Below are 21,731 nucleotides of genomic sequence, written 5' to 3'. Positions count from 1 at the left end.
TTGATCAAAAGGCTACCACCCATGAATTTTAATGGAAGCAGCTTTAACACAGTGTAAGCCTGAAAAGCTTTGTACTATCATGGTTTTTCTTAACCCATTTTTTTTAATATATATATAATATGTTTCTTTGTTTGCTTTAAATCTATTTTTTATCCTTAACGTTAGAAAGGTAAGGGAAGTCATATTACTGACATTGACATAGATTCTTATGGCAAAGTTAAAAATAAAATAAAGCCATCAAGAAAATCAATCAAAGCTCAAGAAAGTGACAGTACTTTCACTCAGTCATCTGCCCAGCTGACAGTTACCCCAAGAGTCACATGCACACATTTATTACTTCCAGCCTTGCTGGATCTGTACTGCTGTGGCTAGCCTCCATCCCTCTGGTTCCCTTTGCCAACTAAAATAACAGACCAATACACTTTGGGCAGAGTTTGCATGGAGCTAAGCACCATTCGCCCTGCTCCCAGGAGTCCAGCCCATGAGCTGCTACTGGCCCATTGCATCAGAGGCCCCAAATCAAAAGCAGCAGAATGGTCTCTTTCTGCTCCTACAAGCAGTTCAGCACTGACAGAGGCCTCGTGGTTTGGCTCTGCTTGTGCTCTCACGATCATCTTTGAATTTTTCCTAGCTGTACTTTTCTATCTTGCTTTCTAGTGGAAACATATCAATATTTTGCAACCTGCTCTGGGAAGCAGCTGCCCAATTCAATGTCTCCTCTAGCACATCAGCTCTGGAATGTACTCTATCCTATAATATATTTTGGCAACAACTCCAACATGTTTTTATTTGCATTTCAGTAACTCTTTTCTGTGCTTTCTGTTCTGCCTGGGTTTTCTTTTGACTCTCAGTAACTGCTGAATTTCTAATCACATCCTATTAAGGATAAATAAAGGTATGAAACCTCAGTTTTCATTCCTAAAAGATTCAGAAGCTGTGTTGAACGTCCTTTTAAAATTGACAGGAACTTCCTCAGCGAGATGCAAGTTACAAGCTTTGTTTAACAACCGGGGTGAACTGAGGGTAGGCGCACAACCAGGCACCACGCTCAGCTGCTGGTTAGCAACACCCCACCTGGTTTTTCCAAACCGTGCTCTTGCAGCTCTGCACAGCCGCCAGGAAAGCGATTCAACTGCCGTGAGCTCACACCGCCACCCACCTAAACCAGGCTGAGGCACCGAGGACAAACCAAACCCACATCGGAGCCGGCAGAGCACCGTCCTGCACGCCCCCACTCCTTTTTTCGCTCGCAGCATGCCAGCAGGGACTACCCAGGGACTACGGGGGCAGCCGGGAGGGGCCCGCAGCTGGGCGACAGCCCCCGGTGACACCGCCAGCCCTCCGAGCATCCCTGACGGGCGCCCCGAGGCGGGGGGACTGGGCAGGTGCGGAGGGAGGGCACCGGGACAAGTCATTGTGCAGGGGGAGGAGAAAGGGCCGGGCTGTCGGGGCCGGGCTGCCGGGGGAGGAGAGCCCCGGGGGGAGGCGAGGAGAGGCGGATTTAAGGAGTGGCGCTGGGAGAAGGTGGCCTTGCTGCTCCCCGACTGGCCTCCGCACGCACGCTGTCCCCTCGCCTGCCCGCAGGATGCCCGTCAAAGGAGGCACCAAGTGTATCAAGTACTTGCTCTTCGGCTTCAACTTCATTTTCTGGGTAAGGGAGCCGCAGGGGGACAGGGCGGAGGGGCTGCCCGGGACCCTCTGCCCACTTCCTCGGGAGCTGGGGGGCTGAGGGACCTGCTGCAGCTTTAACGCGCCATGCAGTCGGCAAGAAAGCCTGGATAGGGTTCGTAGTTATCTCATTGCCTTTTTTTATATACGATTGATACGATTTTTTTCTTGGTTTATTTTTTGTTCGTTTAGTTGTTCTGGAACCATTGTGTACCCTGCCTGTTAATGCGTGTGTGTGTGTGTGGGGGGGGGGGATGCTCGATGTAAAGGCAGGTTTTTTGTTTGTTTGTTTTTGTGTTGTTTATTTTTTTATTTTTTTTATTACCACGCTTGTGTGGAAACTTTTACTGCCAGTTGCGCTTCTGGAGACTGTTTTGGTGTGCGGGCTGTTACAGGGTGTGGAACTAATTCCTTGGAAACTAGCGCTTGGAGTCCTTGTTGTTTTGTGCATGAACCTGTCTTGGGGGAACCCTCAGCTAAATCTGGGTCGTCTGCATCATGTCTTATCGGTAACGCCTCTTTGAGAAAATCCTGAGACTGTTAAACCTGTAGGAGCACACCACCACGAGTGGAATTCATGTCTTCAGTGCAGTTACTGGAGCAACTGTTTCTTGTCTGCCAGGTGTGATCAGGAAGCGTGGCATAACACAGAAGTTAGGACTGCTTCTCAAGAAGTTGAAGCATGGACGTCTGAATTTAATGTTGTTTGCCTTTAATGTGCTTTCTCCTCGTAAGAGAGTAGTTAATGGAGACTAATGCTGCTGCTTCTCCAAGTGGCTGCTTGCATCAGTAGGCAGTAAATGTAAACAGCTGGTGCCTGCTGTGGATATGGCTGCTTGTAAGCCAGCTGTAGTAGTCCTTGGCTCTTAGGGCTCACTATAGGTATTTGTACCCCACTAAAACAGCCCGTGGGGGGGAGTTCAAATACAATATTAATATGGATGTTATTGTCTAAGAGGTACTTGGCAGTGGTTACAATGATATAGTCAGAGCCAGTGTACCTCCTGGACCAGCAGAAAATAAAAGGTTGCATGAAGCTGTGATCAAGTTTATATATTTATTTTTAAAATAATTTGCCTCAAAAGCAGAAGTGAGGAATATAAATAGTCTGCAACAAATATGCAAGTATTTACAGTAGTCATATTAGGTGACATACCTGCCTTCATAAGAGACTTGAAAGAGGGTAAGAAGAAGCAGGAAGAGCAAAATAACTGGGTATGGGAGGTTATTAAAACCAAAAAAAAGGGAAAGTCAGTTGAAGCTATGTCCAAAGAAAGACAGTAAGTTCATAAATGCTGGCAGTTCAAATAAAAAAATGTAATAAGATAACTTAAAAGTAAGATTTAGTAATAACTTACCAAAGCAAACTCAACTAATATACCCTACTTCTAGACACTAGGACTAGGAGGTGTACCAGAGTCCTTAAATACCATAGTTGGTCTGGGTATGGAAGTGTGCTAGGAGTGAAGTTCTGCAAGTTTTTATTTTGCTAAGTGTGTTTGGGGAAGACTTAGGAATGTTCTATGTAACAACCTGTCTGTGACTCCAAATCCCTCACAAATTTGAACTGACCTCTTGATGAAAAGCTTGTGAAACAACAAGAAAAAATGCTGGTTTAAAAACTTGCTGGGGTTACACTTCAGTTACTTCATAACTATCAATGCGCTGTGCTTAGATAAAAACATCTTGTTTGCCACCCATCTCTGGGCCAGGGAACTGGGTGCAGCAAACTTGATGCTCTTGGTTTTTATTTTATTTTTTCTGGAGGATGTTGAGTGGCATATGTGATGCCTCTGGAACAGGCAGAGGAGAAGATTCTATTAAAACGAAGTTGTTGTACAGATGGAGATAATGTGACACTGGAAGAAAGAGAATGTCTACTGTAAGGGGAATGAAGAATCAAGGTAGCTTTGAAGCCTTCAAAAGCCTGAACCTATGTAGGAGGAGGAGTGAGTGCTCATTAGTGTTAGTTTACTTTGTCTCCTAGAAGAATAAGGGTTCTTGAGGGAGCTAAGCAGTCCTGGACTAAGGTCCCGGCAGGTATAAAGCCCCTCCCTGAGCAGAGGCAGGGACAAGATGAGGGCAGGTGCAAAGAGGTCTCTTGCAGTGGAGAGAACCGGCAAAGTTCCCATGCACGAACTACATGGTAGTCAATACGTTCTTATCTAAACTGGATAGTATGTGAGGTAACACTTTAGTGCTAGGCTAGCATTCAGGACAATAAAGATGAGCGCATGCTGGTGTAGCAGGAGGAATTGAAAAGGCGATGTGACGAAGCAGTATGTGACATGCACTGCAGGCAGATATCAAGTAATGTGTACAGGATCAGGAAACAGCCCAGGATTATAAATTGGTGGGCTCAGAGGCAACCACTGTCACAGGGGTGAAGTGCTGGAAGAAAAGGGTTTCCAGTAGTTTCATGAAAAGCTACTGTGTGCTGCTCTGGTCTTCTGCCTACCTTGGAAGGAACATAGTGGAAGGTTGATAATACTCGGGAAAGGAAAAGGAGGGTTTCTGCTGTCAGAAAGCATTAAGTGAATTAAGGTTCTTCAACCTGAAAAGAGTGGGGGGAGGTGGGATAAATGACACATGCTAGAGACTTGTAGGTACACAACTGGCTGAGCACTGAGTAGGGCATAGCTGTATTGAAAGACAGCGAGCAAGAGCTAAGGGGGTTCAGACTGTGAAAAGAGAAAGCTTCAGGGGAAGAGATGTGCCTGTCTGTACAGTAGATGCTACTTTCTATGTAGCAGATGTTGTGGGCTAGTGGTTCAAGCCTTCAGTTCATTTTTCATCTCCAAAGGTACTGTCTGCATTTTTGCATAGCCTGTACATGTTTGACACATAAATTGGGAGGTTAGTCCTGGAAAATTCCACTGCCTGCTCTGCCCTGTTCCGATACCCTTCCCAAAGAGGCTATCCTAGGTTATAAGCATAATAAGACTGTTAGCTTTTCTTTTTACTTCCCTTGTTTTTATTATGGCCAGTGTGCTTGCATGCTGTTATTCTGTCATAATATTATGTGTGCTGGCTGTGTCATCTTCGGTCCTATGTGTAATCAAAGCCACACTAGTTCAAGTCTTCTGAAAGTTTGGTGTTTGAGTTGGGGTGGGGAAGGGAGGTGTGTGGTCTCATAAAGGTTTTATAAAGACCCGATGTAAAGATTTTCTGCCATCACAGCTTGAGTTGGGCAAGAAAACAATGGAAATATCCCATGATGTGCCTTAAACTGAATGGTGCAGTTTTCTCACTGAAGCTGGTTTTGAATAACCTTGGTGTGAGCATGTGCTTGATTACCTTGAATTGTGTAATGAGTTAGCACTTCCAGCTGAGCTCACTGGGTTTACTCAGGCTTGATGACAAAGTCTCTTCCTAACAAAACTGGAGGCTGTTCCAAGCAGCTTTGTGTTGTGTGAGCTCCTGACATGGCTGCATATACCAACCATGTGCCTCTGTCTCCTTCTGCTAACTTGCTTCTGATGATTAAAATTCAGGACTTGCATCATTAAACTTAATGCCAGTTTTCCCTAGTGAATTTTCTGAAATACAAAGAAGTCTGCTGTTAATGTTTACAACTTAATGTATTATAACCAAGGAAGTGCTGTAGTGTATGGTCAGAGTTCATGCTGAGTCTTTGCAAGGAATTACCTTCTTGCTCCTTCATGTTATCAGGCAACCATCCTGTCCAGACTCTACAATCTGAGACCTTCAGAGTGTGTTTTGTCTTTTCTAAACAAGTATCTGTCTATGGGAGTTCCTGCTAAAGCAAGAGTAGTTAGATCAGGCCTAGAGGTCTCTTCTTTTAACTTGAAGATGTGTGACTTTGCTCTGGTATATAATCTTGGCTATTTATATTGCACCTGGAACAGCCAGTTCAATGCTCTGATTTCCTTGGAGGATATTTTCTCTTCAAGTAGAGAAGGCAACTTGCTGGCTAGACAGAAATATACACATACACATGTTTGTGTGCATATATAGACATGCAAAATGAACTTCTATTGCTTTTGTTTTCTGTAATCAACTGATTAGCTGCTGACTGCAGTGCATGAACCAAATGCTGCTTTGGTTCAGCTTAAAGGATTTTAACTCAGGCAAAATTCTTGTGAAGTCAGGAATGGAGCTAGAGGATGTTGGGTTCAGAAGTCAGCCACTTGTATTTGTAGTTCTAGCAGTCCCAGCTCCTATTTGCAATTTAAATCGTGAGTACAGTAGACTTCCTTCTGAATAGGAACTTGTATGAAATGGGCCTTGGTCTTGGCTGTGGCTCAGGAATTCTGTAATGCTGCTCCTACTGTACTGGAGCACCATTTTATTGCAATAAATGTTGTGACATCAATTTAGCCCACAGCATTCTTGAGACCAGCTTAAGCAGAAAGAAAATACTTCCTTTCCAACCTATTCCCTTCCCCGTCAAAGTTTCGAAATAGCTGAAGCATCTTATATAACTGTTAGCACTCATTGCATGTCTGTTGGGAAAGTTTGGGTGTTTTTCAGAAATTTGAAAGTATTTTCTTGTGGATAACACCAATGTTGTAATTATGGATTTAGAGTAACATTGTACCTAATCTGTTTTTACCATTTATGGGTCTTCATTTAGATGGCACCAGCAGGTAACAGGACAGAAACAAGCACTTCATTACTCCTTGTAGTGCCCTCTAATGCTCTCAATTTCTTTGCATATGTGTTCTGCAAAAGTTATGCTCCTGGTCCTGTTCATATGCTCTCTTCCATGTTGAGGTTCTTTCCTCATGGAAACCTAAGGTTTCCTCATCGTGAGGTTGTCTTTTATGCAGAGGAAGATCTGAATTAATTTTTAGCTGTAAGGTATTCTCTGATGTAAAGAGAAGATGATGGCTTTTTCAGTGTACTCCTAGCATACTCTGGGTAAAACCTACATAAAGAACAGTCATGTAGAGGCCTGACATACATTTTTATGTCAATAAAACCTTTAGTCTTCTGTGATATGCCATGCTGAGCTGACAACACTGAGAACAACCTTGATTTTTAAATGTTATATTTCCATATGCAGATTTACCTTCTGCTAGAGGTAGTGCCATGAACTTGATGCAAGTTGTCTATAGGCTTGGCCTTTGTGCTAACATAGAAGAAACTAGAGTTTTCTGTACAAAATTGTCTTTTTTTTTTTTTTTATGGGCTTCAATCCATACTTCAAGATTTCCTTGAGAATTTCATTTCTTTCCTGTCCCTGCCTCTGTGCTGTGGATGTAGAGGAAGAGGTGATAGTAACCTGGGGAGTACTTCCTATGGCGTCTCAAGTCTAAGCTTTAATAGCCAGCTGTCAGGACTTGCTAACTGCTTGGGCTTGGACCTTTAGCCCCTTGAGAGCAGGTTCTATGTGTGGAAAGGTGATCATCTGTGAGGTGTCTGCAGCATGTGGGTGACTGAGGGGATCATGCTTTTTCAAGGTGACAAGTTTAGAAGGGACTGAACAAAATTGCCCTTGCAAAAGAGTGGGTAAATCTAAAACAAGCTTGCCAGGTTCCCAAAGTAGCATCGTGTGCTGACACTGCTATATCGTGGGATATGTTGTTAAAAGTAGAAATTTCTAGCCTGAACAGCTCGTGGTAACTTTTAATGTGTTTTTACACCAATATCATGAAACCTAATGACTCCCTGCAAAAGCTAGGAGACTATCTGTGAAACCTCAGGTAGTTTTGTAAAAAAGTTCTGACAGAAATTGCTTAATAGTTTCCCCAGTGACTTGGCACTACAAATTGATGCTGAAGCTAACTAAAGTATGGTGGAAAGAAGAAGGCAGAAAATCCTGTATAGCCAATCTATTCTGGAGGTAGAAGCTGTTTCTCATCTCAATTGCAGAATAACTGTCTTCTGCTGTGGTACAGATCCTTTGTCAGCTATCTTTTGGAAGCCTAGTGTTGAAGATAAATGCCATGATATACTCTTAATTAAGCAGGCCCTTAGTGGGAATGGCTGACTTGGAAGGCGCTTGTAAGTTTAAGACTGCATGGGTGGGAGAAATGCTGCACACAGATCTGCTAGAAGAGGTGTAGGGCTGTATTTGAAAAGATTGAAAAGGCTACTTTTTTCCTGTTGCAGCAGCCAAAGGGATGCATTCAGGAGCAGAGCATTTGAAGCAATGGAGATGTGTTTGTATATGATTCCAAAAATTACAAGATGCCTCCATAGGACTAGAGGAGGAATAACCAGGGATTTTTATCCTTGTTTAGCATATGTCCTTTGTGGCTGTAAAACAGACATGGGTCAAGGAGAAATGAGCTGGGAGCTCTAAGATGCTCAGTAGTGGTTATGGAAAAACAAGGGGAGCATAGCTAGCTTGAGGAGGGATGTCTGTATTATACCTGTGCCAGGAAATGCTATTACGGGAGTACTGCTGCCACAAACTTTTTTCCAATACAGTAAGTGAATAGTATCCCTTCAACTACAAATTTTGGTCAGACTGGTAGAAGTTGTCTCCTGAGTTCCCTTGCCACTACTTGTTACTACAAAATTTTTCCAATATATTTCATAAGCACAGAAAAACAGTTGGTTTTAGTTTTGTAGGTCTTATGCATATATAGAGTGGCTAGCTTCAGGAAGAGACAGTTTTATTCTTTGTTAAATTTGTTTCAGTACAAGATATTTCTACTTAGAAATATCCGGTATTACTTAACTCCTATGACAATGCAGAACACTGGTCTGTTAAATTGGGAAAACACTTGGAATGAAAAAACGTCTGGAACAGATCTGCTGCTGCCACCAGTGCCTCTGCTTCCAAGCAAGCTGGGCAGGGAGCTTGAACCCCTTTACCAGGGAGGAAAAACACAGCTACTAAAACTATCACCACTGCTATTGGAAGCTGCCGAAGTAGCATCAGGGAACAGAAAAGTTGTGCATTTGCATGCTAGTGAGCTGGAGCAGCCTGAGCTGCTGCTTCTGCCAGCAAGGTGTGCAAATGGGGCTGTTCTTGTCTCTTCCTCTGAGACTCAGTTAGTTCCCAAATCTCTCCTTACTCTAGTATTTTGTTGAAAATGTGAAGTCTTGAATTACTTTCTTACCTTCAGCTTTAGAATTTCTATTTTTAGTTCAGTGGTCATCATGGGTAGTATGAACACAAGTATTAAACACAAGTCTGCTTTCCTCAAGAAACTAGCAAAAAGTCACTTTTCTTTTTTGCAAGAGGGAGCTGAATTTTTAGGGTACTGTGAAAAGGAGTGTGTTTTTTTAAACATAGGAGTTTTAGTGCTATGGAGTAGTTTGCTAACATCAAGCATTATTACTATTCAGTTATCCAATTGTAAATCCCTTGCTTCTCTGTGATCACACTGTTTTCTTTCACTGGATGGCCACATTCCAAAGGAGAAAACACAATGAACTTTATGGTGGTTGTGTGGGTGTGTGCATGTTAAGGTTGTACTTTGAAAGGAGCCATATCAAGTATGCTAGGTCTTCCTAATGTTAACCAACCAGTTTGTTTATCTGAAAGATCATTAACACAACCTTCTGCTTTGCTTGGACTTGTAAGATTATCTACATAGTGTACTGTTTCATAGTTTTACCACAGTCTGCACAGTCTGGCCTCTAAAGATCTGCTGGGGTACAAACACTGGCTTTAGTTGTACAAAATCTTGCTGTGCTCTGTACCATTTGCAGCACAGCTCTTCAGCTCCCTGACTGAACACTGAGGCTTGTCAAACAGCAGAAATATCTAGATGCATGCAACCAAGCATGCTTAGGCTCTTGGCTCTGAAATTCAGGGGTTCTTAAAGCAAGAAGAAGCTGCAGGTTTCTTCTGATGCTCCAGATCCAGATGCCTATAAAAGCTGAAGGCTTTTAAATGACCACAGAGAGTAGGGCTTTAGCAGAGTATTAAATACTGTGTGGTTTGAAGGTAAGTTAGAAATGCATGATAAGTGTTTTCCATCACCAAGCCCTCCTGGTGTTTGAAGTAAAGTAGTGAAGTGAGATGAGATTGTAAAGGCTTTTTTCCAGGTGATGCTGGAGCAGCAACTCCTCTCCCTGCCAGTCCCCTTCTTGTACCTCTCCTTTCCCATGAGGCGGTGCTACAGCATGATAAATTGAGATAGTACACTGTTACAACATACTGGGTACTACATCAAGGTTCTTCAGCATAATTTAAATTATTTTGTCAGCATATTTCTAACAAGGGAGTTGTGCAGGCTTTGTTCTTGCCGTGTACTTTGTGAGTAAGCCTGTGCCTACGCATACAAGACAGTAACAGTGTCCTTTGCATAGGTCTGGAAACCTGTGTTTGGGTTAGGCTACTTATGCATTATGTATCGCTTCATCTCTTTCCCAGCTTCAACCCTGCAGCTCCTCTTTGGGGCTGGCTTGGCACGCAGGTGCCTGCTGTACAAGTAGTGCTCGTTTTTCCAGCAGGGTTGGCTTCCTCTGTGAGTTGACCCTCTCACTTTTCCTTGCTAATACCTGAGCCCTTGAAGACTTTAGTTAGGGTACTTCCTGCTGAGAAGCTACAAGGGGGGCATCTTCCCTTAAACCCTTGCTTAACTTGATCCTTTGTCCTGTGTTGATCTTCCAAGATTTTTGGAGGTTTAGAAGGTGAGAAAAGATAGTTATAGGCAACAAAGGTGTGCCTGCCTTCAGTAAATGCAAATATTCCTGCAGTATGCAGAAAGGGCTCTTGCTCTCCCTTAGGGGAGAGCACAGGGCCAGGGGTTAGATGTGGTGTCTAAGCCTTCTGTGGGAATTCTTCCCATATTCTTGCTGAAAACTGGCATTTTAAAGTAAACACTTCCCAGTTTCTTGGAGATAAATAATGTTGTTGACTTCTAGAAGGAACTTCTTAAAGATAAGGCTTTTCATGCATGATTAGTCCAACAGTTCTGGACTTCCTAAGCTTCAAGTTTACTGCTTCTTGTAAAATTATATTTTTTGCTATATGCATGATATTTGTCTTGAACTTCTGTTAGTTAAATGGTGTTCAAATGAAAGAAGCAAGAGGTGGAAAACAGTCTAATTTCCTAGTTTGTCCCGTTCTGGTGTTGTTTTTTTTGTGTGTGTGTTTTCATTTTTTTCCACAGAAGAAAACCTCAGCTTGCTTTCTTAGAGCATGTAAGGTCAGGCTTCTTGGTCTTTCCAAAACAAACTGGCAGCATTTGCCGCACGAGTGCAATTCCCTATTTCTTGCAACACTTCTGTGATGCCTTCAGCCAGATGTTTCATCCAGAAGCTACTTTATTTATAAACTTGACACAAACATGAGCACCTATGTCAAAAGGAACCTGGAGGCACACAGGCGAAGACAATATATTAAAACCTAAATATTATCTAAAACTTAATTATATTGTTCTGGATCAGCACACAGCAATGTTGCTATTGTAGCAGCCTTTATTTTCTGCTTCTTGTCAGTGTGGTTATTTAGCATATTAGTTTGCTCCTGCTTTGCAAGCGAGAATGTTCTTTCTAAACTCAGGACTGCAGTATACTGTACTCTCTCATAAGGCTGTTTAATGTGCTAAAACTTTTAGCTGACCTTAAAAATCACAAGGTGCTTTTCCTTGCATTATACCTGTCCTTCATAGTGAGGATATAAGATCACTAAACCACAGTGTTGGTACAGTCACCCAGAACAAAACCATGGGTGGAGACAGCAGTGGAAAATCTGACACTTGGCAGTTTTGTAAACCTAGAGGACTTTCAGTTAAAAACAAACATGGCATTGTTCTCCTGTGTTATAGTTCTAATATGTAAGCAGATATGTCAACAAGATGCCTCACGTCAGGAATTGATTTTATTCTTGTTCTGGTATACCTATCTTCAAGCTGGTGACAGAAAACCAGCATATTAAATAAGAGCTGCATCCTGTGATTACTTCTGATGCTGCTGTTAATGCAGGGGTGAATATATTAATTGGTATTATTTAACAAGGCTTTATTTGTTCTTACAGCTTGCAGGAACAGCAGTTCTTGCAATTGGACTATGGCTTCGGTTTGATTCACAGACTAAAAGCATCTTTGAACTGGAATCCAACAACACAACATTTTATACAGGTAAGGTGTGAGATGAGAACACAGTGGGATAGGTTACTCTTTTGTTCCTGGAGTCCCTAGTTACTTATAAGCCTTTATTCAAAGCTACAGGAAAAAATAGTCCTCAGCCTCAGTCAGGCTGAGAACAGCTCGCCTTGGCTGGTGCTCTGAGCTCTAATGCTAAGAGCTGTAGTGTCTCTTGGGCTGGCTGCCTCTGTAAGTGTTGTTAGTGGGCACCAGGGACTCCTGGTAAACATGGCGAATGTATCTTCCTGATGCTTTGTGCAGATGTGAGTCAGCAAAATTTCACTCTAAAATAAAATTAGTGACATGAATAACTATTTTTTTTCCTGAATTGACTAACCTAAGCTACCCAAAACCACAGCTGTATCCCTTCATTTCTCAAAAGGAACATACTATTGTCAAACTCTTACAGTACTATGTATACTAATTTATATTCAAAAGGATGTCCAATATCTTAGTCTATATGAACAACAGTTACAGTCAACCTAGATCACTGTTTTACATAGGCCAGGTAGAAGTTACTCCTCAATATTTTCAGGTCTTAAAAGATCTTAGTCAAGGCTTTTTGCAAGCTAGGATGGCTTGATTGCTATCTAGGTGATAGAGATGCATGGTTTTAGTTTATTAATTCTAATGTCTTAAAATCTGACTTGCTTAGGAACTCTTAACTGAAAGATTTTGATCTCTACTCCCACTGTTGGGCTTGAGCAGAGGAACACGTTCCTTTGGTAATCATCTGTGGAGGGCTCAAACTCCTTTGAAACAATAGCTGAGCTTGAAGACTTCCAATATTTGGGAACAGAGAAATAAAATATTTACCTTTCTTACACACATCTGCCACCTTAGACTTGAGCGTTCATTATACATATTTCATACCACTGTAGCATGTGGACTTGCTGTGTCCTGTGCTGCGTCATTAAGCAGCCATCCCCAGCATGGTTAAGGTCAGTCTTTCTGTTGCCGAGTAAGTTTTCTTGTGGTGAGTTACTTGAGCTGTTCCAGCATCCAAACAAATGTCTAAGGGGTCAGTAAAAACAGTGTAAGTCATCCTGATAGGTGCAATTCATACTGTCCTTTTTGGATACCAGAGTAGCCTGTGCCTACTAAGCGTACTGTTTGGAATCAGAGTAAAGGCTTTTTTAGGGGCCATAGTTGGGAATATCAAGATGCTTTTACATGAAGTCTGTGCAGTCCCCAAGCATGCAGATTCTTCATCTATAAGAAAGCTTGTATTTAGCTGTTGATATGCTGACATGGTTATAAGCTGGGTTGTTCTTGCAGCTGCCAAGGAGGTTTCCAGATGCTTTTAATGGGACCTTGGGAAAGGAACAAATCTAAACTTAGCAGTTGAACAGAATATTTAACCAGTCTAATTTGGGGTAGTCTAAAACAACTCATTTACCTCATAAAATGTGTAAAAGTTTTATGATGTAATATTTAAGCCATTGGCTGCATGCAGCAAAATAGCGAAACAAAACTACTTAAACTCTAAGTTAAATTGAGTTCTTAAAAAGTTTAATAGGAATTATTTGTTTGACATCTTATGGGACTAATTAAGAGCTGCTGTTTTCAATGGTACGTTAAAAGAATCTGTCAATTACCTCTAAAGTGATCTATACTACTGAAAATAAACTTTTAAATAAGAGGTTCTGGTGGACTTTTTTCTTCCCATGATGGACAAAGCTTCAATTGGGGTAAAGAAATGAATGTCAGAATTTCCTGCTGATAAGGAATGTTCAATATTTAACGTCAGGAATATTCAGCTATATATGCTTAATTAAGTAGATGTTTATTTTGGCAGTTAATATTTGTTAGTGTGCATCTAGAAAATAGAACTTGCAAATGCTTAAGTATAACTTTAAGTAATATTGGTTAGGTCTCTAGGGACCAGAACTTTTTATCTGTATTGATAAAAGTGTCAAGCTACCCAAAACCACAGCTGTATCCCTTCATTTCTCAAAAGGAACATACATGCTATTGTCAAACTCTTACAGTATTATGTATACTAATTTATATTCAAAAGGAATGCTTTGTGCTGATACTCTTTTTCATATCATGTTTCACCACTCCAATGATACTTATCTGCCATCCTTTGTAACTTATGATTTCCTAGCTACCTCTTGCTGCATGTAGTGGCTGAGCATCTATAATTCATTCCTTAGCTGGTAGTTCCCAATATTAGGGGGGGATGTTTTGGCATAAGGGAGTCCTTTAGCCCAGAAGCGTTTGCCCTCTGTGCTCCATCACATTTGTCATATGAATTCTGGTCAAAGTGGTCTTCAAACTTAACCACTTGGTTTAAAGAAGTATATGCTTTCTTAAAGGCAGAAGATGCTGAATTACTTGTAGTTAGAGGTTGTTGGATTAGGTAGTTGAAGCATAGGTTTTCACCACTGTGGCTGACAAAATAATTCAGTGTTTTTGATGGAAAAGCAGGGTAGGAAAGCATTTAAAGTCTTTGTGATGCCTTGTGATACCTGTCCTCCTAGAGCTGGTAGATATCAAGCATTCTCAAATACTGATAAAATCATTAGTTCCAACTAACTGCAGCACACGCTTCATCTGAAAATAAGTGTATAATTCTGTTTCTGGGTCAGTTTTTAAATGTGTATTTATGGTTTGGCTCAGGTAGAATTATTTTGCCCATTTTCTAAGACTTATGAAACTAACTGTGGTGCACATCAACTGTCATAAGCTGAAGCTTTTATTTATCAATAGTTTCCCCTCAAGTTTTGAGATGCTTGCTTTGACAATTAAGCACAGCTGTCTTTTGCTTGGAACACCTCAGTAAAGAAACTTAGCTCTAGTTTTTGCCAAGGTTTATTTGTGGAGCAACTAATCTTATCCCTTGCTGCTGAGGACTCAACTAGCTTTTATACCCATTTCTTTTTTTCTCCTTCTAGGAGTTTACATCTTAATTGGAGCTGGTGCACTGATGATGCTGGTTGGCTTCTTGGGATGCTGTGGTGCATTGCAGGAATCACAGTGTATGCTTGGCCTGGTAAGTGCAAGTGTTTAAACAATAGTGTTAAATTTTAAGTGTGAAAAGAAAAGAGCAGCCAACATCACAGTTGGCTGCATAGTTAAAGGGAGCAGATGCTGGTTGGTTGGGTTCCGTAATGGTTTAACTCATGGTCACCTACATAATGCTAAAATACGAAATAAAGATACTTACTTCCCATTTCTGGTACTGAATCCAAATATGTATGTTACATTTGAAAGCATGATGACTTTAGCGTCTAAATCTCACTAACTCAAAGCATGAAGACTGGGAATATGTTTGAATGCAGAATAAAAATATTGGTAAGACTAGTGCTATTTATTAACAGTTTGTCCTGAATTCTGAACACTGTCTTTAAATCTGAGAGAAGAACTGGGGTACTGGATCCTTGAAACAACAAGCCTCTACTGTTTGTAATCACTGCATGGGCTTTTCTAATTGACAAGTGCTCTTCAAGTCAGTTGTTGGAAAGCAGCCCTATTGTTTTTGGTCTGGAGGGGCCAGTGGCTTATTGGGTTCGGGCACATCTGTACCTCTGGTGGAGCTACTCATCCAAATAACCAGAAGACTTTGTTAATAAAAGACTACTATAGCTGATGAAAGAACAATTCCCTTTATGTGTCATGCAAGAAGCTTTATATTTCTTGCAAAATGATGCCTCTAGCCCTTTGTTTTAGTTCTGAACCTCTCTTCAAAGTGCCTTTAAATGATTGGGGTGTTTTGGACCTGGTAGTCAATTAAACACAGAGATGATGCTTTTATTTCTGTTTTTATAGGAGACAACAGAAGTGACCATTAGTTCTCAGGGAGTTAGTGGCATGCTGGGTATTAAGTAATGAATACTAAAGCAATAAGGGTGACAAAATGGAGAAAAGAATTAGTGTGAACTGTTGATGTGTCTGGGTGACCTGTGCAACTTCAAAGTCTGAGCTAACAGATGATTGGTTTTAATTAACACTGATCAAAAAGCAGGATTTCTGCTTGGGAAACATTGCCAGGCTTTCTGACGCTGCAAGGAGGAAGTACTGACTGATCACAATATTCCCTGTTTTTACCACTGTTTCAAACCATCAACTGAAAACTGGTTGAGTGACAGTTCCCACAAGGTTTACACACTTGCAAACTTGTCTGGTCCCTAGTGTTATGTCTGCTGTTTTGTGGTATGATGGCCTTGACTAATTACACGGTCTTTCTTTTCTAGTTCTTTGTCTTCCTGTTTGTGATTTTTGCCCTTGAAATTGCTGCTGCCATCTGGGGATTTGCAAATAAAGAAAAGGTAGGTTGCTCTTAAACAATTAGGAAAAAAAAAAAAACTCTTGTCTGAGACCTCAAAATGGGTGTTCATTATTTGAAAGAACACACCTGACAGTTTGACTCTTTCAGTGACATGATTTTTAAATACAAATGTGTTGGTTTCTTTTCCTGAAGCTGCAGCTCTCAAACTAGTGTAATTTTCTTGACACTTATTCTGGCCTTTGACTTGGCTTTAAAGTTGATGGGCATGTGTGCATGTAGAAGTCTACTGAAAAGTGTACAAGTCCTAGTGAAATCTCCTACAAATCACTAGATAATGGAGATGAGAGACTAATTCCAGCCAAATAATATGAGAAACTAAGTAAATGCTAAGACTTAAAAAGGAGGCTGTGGTGAAGCCAGAATCTAAGGGGCTGTTGCTTTTTAAAGGTGTCTTCAAGCAGTACTTGTCTAAGCTGTGAAGTGAAGTAGACCATCGGTGAAGCTTTCTTTTTTTATAGAGAAAAGCTGGCTAATGCAGTTAAAAGCTGAATATTTCTGCATCTGAGCAGTGACTTGATTTGTGTTATTGCCTCACAAGTCTATGTGTTTCTCAGGTTTGAGTCCATAGTATCTCATTGTCTTTTGTGCATGTTGACATGCTCTGAATACTGCATTGCTGTGCCGGACTGCATGGCAGTAAGCTGTGGGTGGTTCTTGGTACAGACCCTGTGGATGAGGCCATTTTTACCCTTCAGTAAGGCTGAGAGTCCAACAGATTATTGCTGGTCTAGCAGTTCCTCAGGAGTAGGAGTGGTTTTATCCCTCCTCACTAGAGTTGTGTAAGCAAAACTGGCTGATGTGGATGGAGGAGGTGCTGTTGGCTAGTAGAGAGGAAAGCTTTATAGGTATAGAAGAACTGGCCTGCTATGCCCAGGAAGCTCTGGTAATGTAGATGTGTCTCTAGGCTTCTTTTTGTTGGTAACAGTCTTAAACATCAGAAACAACTGAAACTTTGCCAGCAGATATGCTGTGTGGAATAAACTGAATTCTATTTTTGAAACAAGCTAGAAGCCTGAATGCTAAATATGGGGGTACTTGTTGATCAGGTTCAGGGTTGTTTTGTTGTTTGTATTATGCAACAGGAATATAGTGACTTCTGGGTTACAGAAATAAGTAGGAAACAAATACTTCTGCGTAACCAGTGGGTGAAGACAGTTTTCTCACTCTTCTTAGGAGCTTATAGCTTGGAAGAGAAAGCAGAATTTAACTGTTCAGGTCTGGTTTTTAAGGTGATCTTAGGTTCACTTGTTCCAGGTGCAAAATGGACTATTTCCACTCTTTCTATATGTCAAAAAGATGTGTATTGTAGGTTGTAGAAGTTCTAATGACTGCTTTATCTGAAACAAGTTTTCTATAACTATTAATCAAGGTAAAACAGTAACAGTATACAACTCTTACCTTGTAGGTTATTGAAGAGTTAAAGGACTTCTACAAGGAAACCTATGAAAAGAGATCTCAACCAGCTGCCAGGGAAACCTTGAAAGCATTTCATTTTGCTGTAAGTACATAGTTAAACTAGGAATTAATGCAATTTAACACTGTTCTCTATCACATCCAGTGTCCTGCACAAAACTAGTACCTTACTGGCTAGAAGAGACCAAAGAAGCATTAGTAACAAATTGTGGACAATATTTTTGTATACTACTAGTGAATTCAGTATACCTTTTTGTCCCTTTGAACCTTTGAAATACATAGGACTAGTTCTGGTTTTCCTAAATGAACTTAAAAGCAAGCTGGGAAACTCTACTCTGTGGCCTTGATCTAAAGACACCATAGTATGGATAGCTGCATATGTTTAAGAATTCCACCTTTGCATCTGTTAAGTACAAGCCATCACCAACACTGATATGTGTGCATGCATATATTTAATGAGATTTAGCTCTTACTTTCAGAATCTTGTCCTTTAATGCAATAAAACCTTTTAAAAATAGGTTTATAGCAGTCAAATTGGCAGCACTTCTAAGCAGACTTGCTTAAGGTCTGTAATAAAATCTAATGTAATCTACTTCTTCCTTTTACCAAGTACAGAACAAAAATAAGGATTATTTAACCTGGTTCTTATCCTGTTTTCTATTGTAGCTGAATTGTTGTGGTATTGCAGGAAGTCTTGAGCAGCAGTTCATGGATACATGTCCAAAGAAGACCTTGGCTGAGTCATTTACTGTAACGGTAATGCAATTCTTTAGTAGCTATGCTAGATGAGTAGAATGAGAAATGTCTGTGAATAAAACCTTTCAGTCCATAGTGAATTGGTATGTCACGCTTGACAGGCAGCTATCAGGATGCATCTACATGATACATCCACCTGTGGGAAAACAACATAATCTTATAGTAGACAGGATCAGCAGGAAATCAGTGTGAATCTGCACATAGAATGAGCAGCCCTTGTCAATAAATTCAGGGGCATGATGGACAAAGTACAATCATAGAATCATAGAATATCCTGAGTTGGAAGGGACCCTTAAGGATCATCAAGTCCAACTCTTGACACCGCACAGGTCTACCCAAAAGTTCAGACCATGTGACTAAGTGCACAGTCCAATCTCTTCTTAAATTCAGACAGGCTCGGTGCAGTGACCACTTCCCTGGGGAGCCTGTTCCAGTGTGCAACCACCCTCTCTGTGAAGAACCCCCTCCTGTTGTCAAGCCTAAATTTCCCTGCCTCAGCTTAACCCCGTTCCCGCGGGTCCTGTCACTGGTGTTAATGGAGAAAAGGTCTCCTGCCTCTTGACACCCCCTTACGAGGAAGTTGTAGACTGCGATGAGGTCTCCCCTCAGCCTCCTCTTCTCCAGGCTGAACAGGCCCAGTGCCCTCAGCCGTTCCTCGTACGTCTTCCCCTCCAGGCCTTTCACCATCTTCGTAGCCCTCCTCTGGACACTCTCCAACAGTTTCATGTCCTTTTTATACTGTGGTGCCCAGTAAGATCAAAACTTCCCATAAAATGCTGGAGAACTCCGTTCTCTAGGCTGTTCCTATCCTGGTACTATACTGGAGCTCTTCTCTTTCTCTTGGAGACGAGGAGAACATGAAGAAGGAACAAATCTGAAATTTTATTAAGAAGGTTCCCTTTTGGAAATGGGAGGTGGGTAATGCATTGGTAGCCTGCTTGTGTGGATATGTTGGTCTGAAACAGAATCTCTGAATCAGATTTTATGGTTGAAATACTGCTGCAAAGGTGCCTGTATGCCACATACACTGGAGGCATTTTTAATAGTTCTTACTACCTTCTTTCTGTGGTTCTTAAAAATAGTTTGGTGCTCTTGCCTTATGTTCCAAGGCAGCCTGTTTCAGTTCTAACACAGAAACAGAGGTGGTTAAGATGCAGAGATGTCAGTTAGTGTCTTGACTTTTTTTTTTCACATCACTTCTGCTGTCTTCCTCCCTGCAGATGTCCTTTTTTGCCCTCAAATGTCTGACCAAGTGAAACATATCAGTCTGTGTTTAGACTGCATCTTTGGTCTCATCCATACAGCCTGTCTGGTTTGAGCTGGACTATATGGGTATAACTGAGGCAGTACGCAGGTTTTGCTGTTACTGTGTGTGTCTCAGCTCTATCTATTGAATTCAACTTGTAATGTGTTTTGGGCCTAGTCCCACCTGTAGAAGAAACAGTAGACAGACTCTAAGATTGAAAGGATGTAATAGCATGGCTTATCTGCATGACTTCTTAGGTAGTAGTACTGTATTGATGATCTGGTTTAAGTGATTCATTCTTGCTAGCATATCCCCTCAATACTCAAATCAGTCTTTCTTCCAAGAAAGATATGGAACAAATAAGTGGTTTGCAGCAGCTCACTGTGGTCTGTTAGTGGAATAAACTAACTGTCTGTAGTTACAATATCTGGAAGTATCAAGACCATCCTCAAATTTCTTTTGAGAAGAGCTGAGCAATTTAGCAGCTTAAATGCTGACAGCCATTAGTAAAAAGCCAGCTCTGGGACAACCATTATTGATCCTGAACTACCTGATAAACTGTAGCTGTTGACAAGGGACATTTAAGGGGTTTCATTTCTAAAAGAAGGTTACTATTTCTCCAGTAACTTTGTTTTGGAAGCATCCCTGGCTCTCCATAAAGATGTGGAAAATACAGGTCAGTTCAAAACTACTTTTGAAAGATGAGTCTTCATCTCTAATGCAGATAGACTTGGTCAGAGGTGTAGCATCAGTCTGCAGACTTGAACACAAACAAGCAAACAAATGCATCTTTCATACATATAAAACTAATGAACTCTGTTTCTCTTCAGTCATGTCCTAAAGCCATCGATGATGTCTTTCAATCAAAACTGAATGTGATTGGAGCAGTTGGCCTTGGTATTGCTGTTATAATGGTGAGTTCCGAGATTAAATGGTAGTTGCATGGCCAAGGGTACTTAATACCACCTCTACCAGTACCACAAGTCTATTGAACAATGCCTGACGATGCAGTCTAAGCCCATTCCACTAATGACAAGTACTGGCAAGATAAGGGTGTGTGTCTCATGGCTTTGAGGCAGCTCAGCAGGTGGGGCATGTCTGGGACTTCACTACTTCTGCTTTGGATTTGGATCTTCCTCCTTGTAGCTTTAGCAGTGGCAAAGTTGTATTAAGTGAGGGTGGTGTATGGAAGGTGAAGATATATTTGTCATGTTACCAGACAAATCTTAATCCTGGTTGTCTCTCAGGGATTCTTTTTTGTTTTTCCTTTCTAACTGGAGACTCTGCTAGAGGTGTGAAATAACTGTGCTGTAAGAAAACTTGCACTTTGTTTGACTTCTCTGGAGGAAATATGGTATAGATGCAGGAAAATATGTTGAAGATTTCTAAAGAGACTACAACAGTACTTAGCTTTATTCTATTTTGAAGCCCTTAAGTGGAAGGGGATTGGTGAGAATGGACTGAAACTTTGGGATGTAAGGGAAAGGAGGGGCAGGGACATGAACTGCAGAATAAAATTTTAACTTGCTCTTTAAACAGGGAAGACAGGCTATGCAGCTATATTTGTCTACATTTTGATTAAAATGTTCCCCCACAATTCTTAATGAATTTGTTTTCTTTACAGATTTTCGGCATGATATTCAGTATGGTTCTTTGCTGTGCTATCCGCAGAAACAGAGAAATGGTCTAAGAGCTAGAAATCCAAGACCCCTGCACTATAAAATCTTTGTCATTAACTCTAGCGTTCTCAAAGCATTTCTAAAAAGTTATATATTTGTTACCTTTTTAATGCTTTATTTGGTACTGATGTAGGTTTGCTTTTTATGCTATAGGTTAAAATGATAAAGGTATATCTGACTCAAGACAAATATTGTACATAAAATATCTTACTTTCTTGAAACTTATGTAATTTGGATGTAATTTATGTTTGAGACAATTTGATACTTAATAAAGAGTAAGATGTATTGTATGTTTGTGCGGGAGAGTTGTTGATGCTCCACTCCTGCAAGTGTACAAGTCCAGGTTGGAAGGGGCTATGAGTAACCTAAGTGGAAAGTGTCCCTGTTTATGACGGGGGGGTGCTGGGACTAAATGACTTCTGAAATCCCTTCCAACCCAAACCAGTCTGTGATTCTGTGTCTATTAATCATACTGTTTGATGTGTAGGATGAATTTGAACTTGCATAATGTGTGTGTTCAATCACTGGGGTTTTAGCATAACACAGGAAATAATTCTGATATCAATGCCTTATTTAAAGAAGATTCCAAAGAATGCGAAGATAACTATTCATAGTCTATCACTGCATACAATTCCTCCTTTCTATTATATATGTGTGTG

The 21,731-nt window shown here is 40.9% G+C and overlaps 1 protein-coding gene across 1 annotated transcript; it reads left to right on the top strand.

Annotated features, from left to right (window-relative positions):
• Window positions 1-1,462: 1,462 nt before the first annotated feature.
• On the top strand, window positions 1,463-21,362 carry CD9 (CD9 molecule). The gene is made up of 8 exons (XM_005012639.5): window positions 1,463-1,651; window positions 11,576-11,678; window positions 14,585-14,682; window positions 15,884-15,958; window positions 17,384-17,476; window positions 18,058-18,147; window positions 20,224-20,307; window positions 21,018-21,362. The coding sequence occupies exons 1-8, from the start codon at window positions 1,586-1,588 to the stop codon at window positions 21,081-21,083; spliced, it is 675 nt and encodes a 224-aa protein (XP_005012696.1). The 5' UTR covers window positions 1,463-1,585; the 3' UTR covers window positions 21,084-21,362.
• The last annotated feature ends 369 nt before the right edge of the window (window positions 21,363-21,731 follow it).

This window comes from Anas platyrhynchos, chromosome 1 (genome assembly GCF_047663525.1).
Source record: "Anas platyrhynchos isolate ZD024472 breed Pekin duck chromosome 1, IASCAAS_PekinDuck_T2T, whole genome shotgun sequence".
Classification (NCBI taxonomy): Eukaryota; Metazoa; Chordata; class Aves; order Anseriformes; family Anatidae; genus Anas; species Anas platyrhynchos.
Note: the sequence above shows the minus strand (reverse complement) of the source record. Positions and strands in the feature narration are given on the sequence as shown.

Excerpts from the sequence above, each read along its gene's own strand:
- CD9 (XM_005012639.5), top strand. The coding sequence starts at position 1,586 with ATGCCCGTCAAAGGAGGCACCAAGTGTATCAAGTACTTGCTCTTCGGC. Across the intron at positions 1,652-11,575 it reads GCTTCAACTTCATTTTCTGG|CTTGCAGGAACAGCAGTTCT; the intron begins GTAAGGGAGCCG and ends TTGTTCTTACAG. Across the intron at positions 11,679-14,584 it reads CAACACAACATTTTATACAG|GAGTTTACATCTTAATTGGA; the intron begins GTAAGGTGTGAG and ends TTCTCCTTCTAG.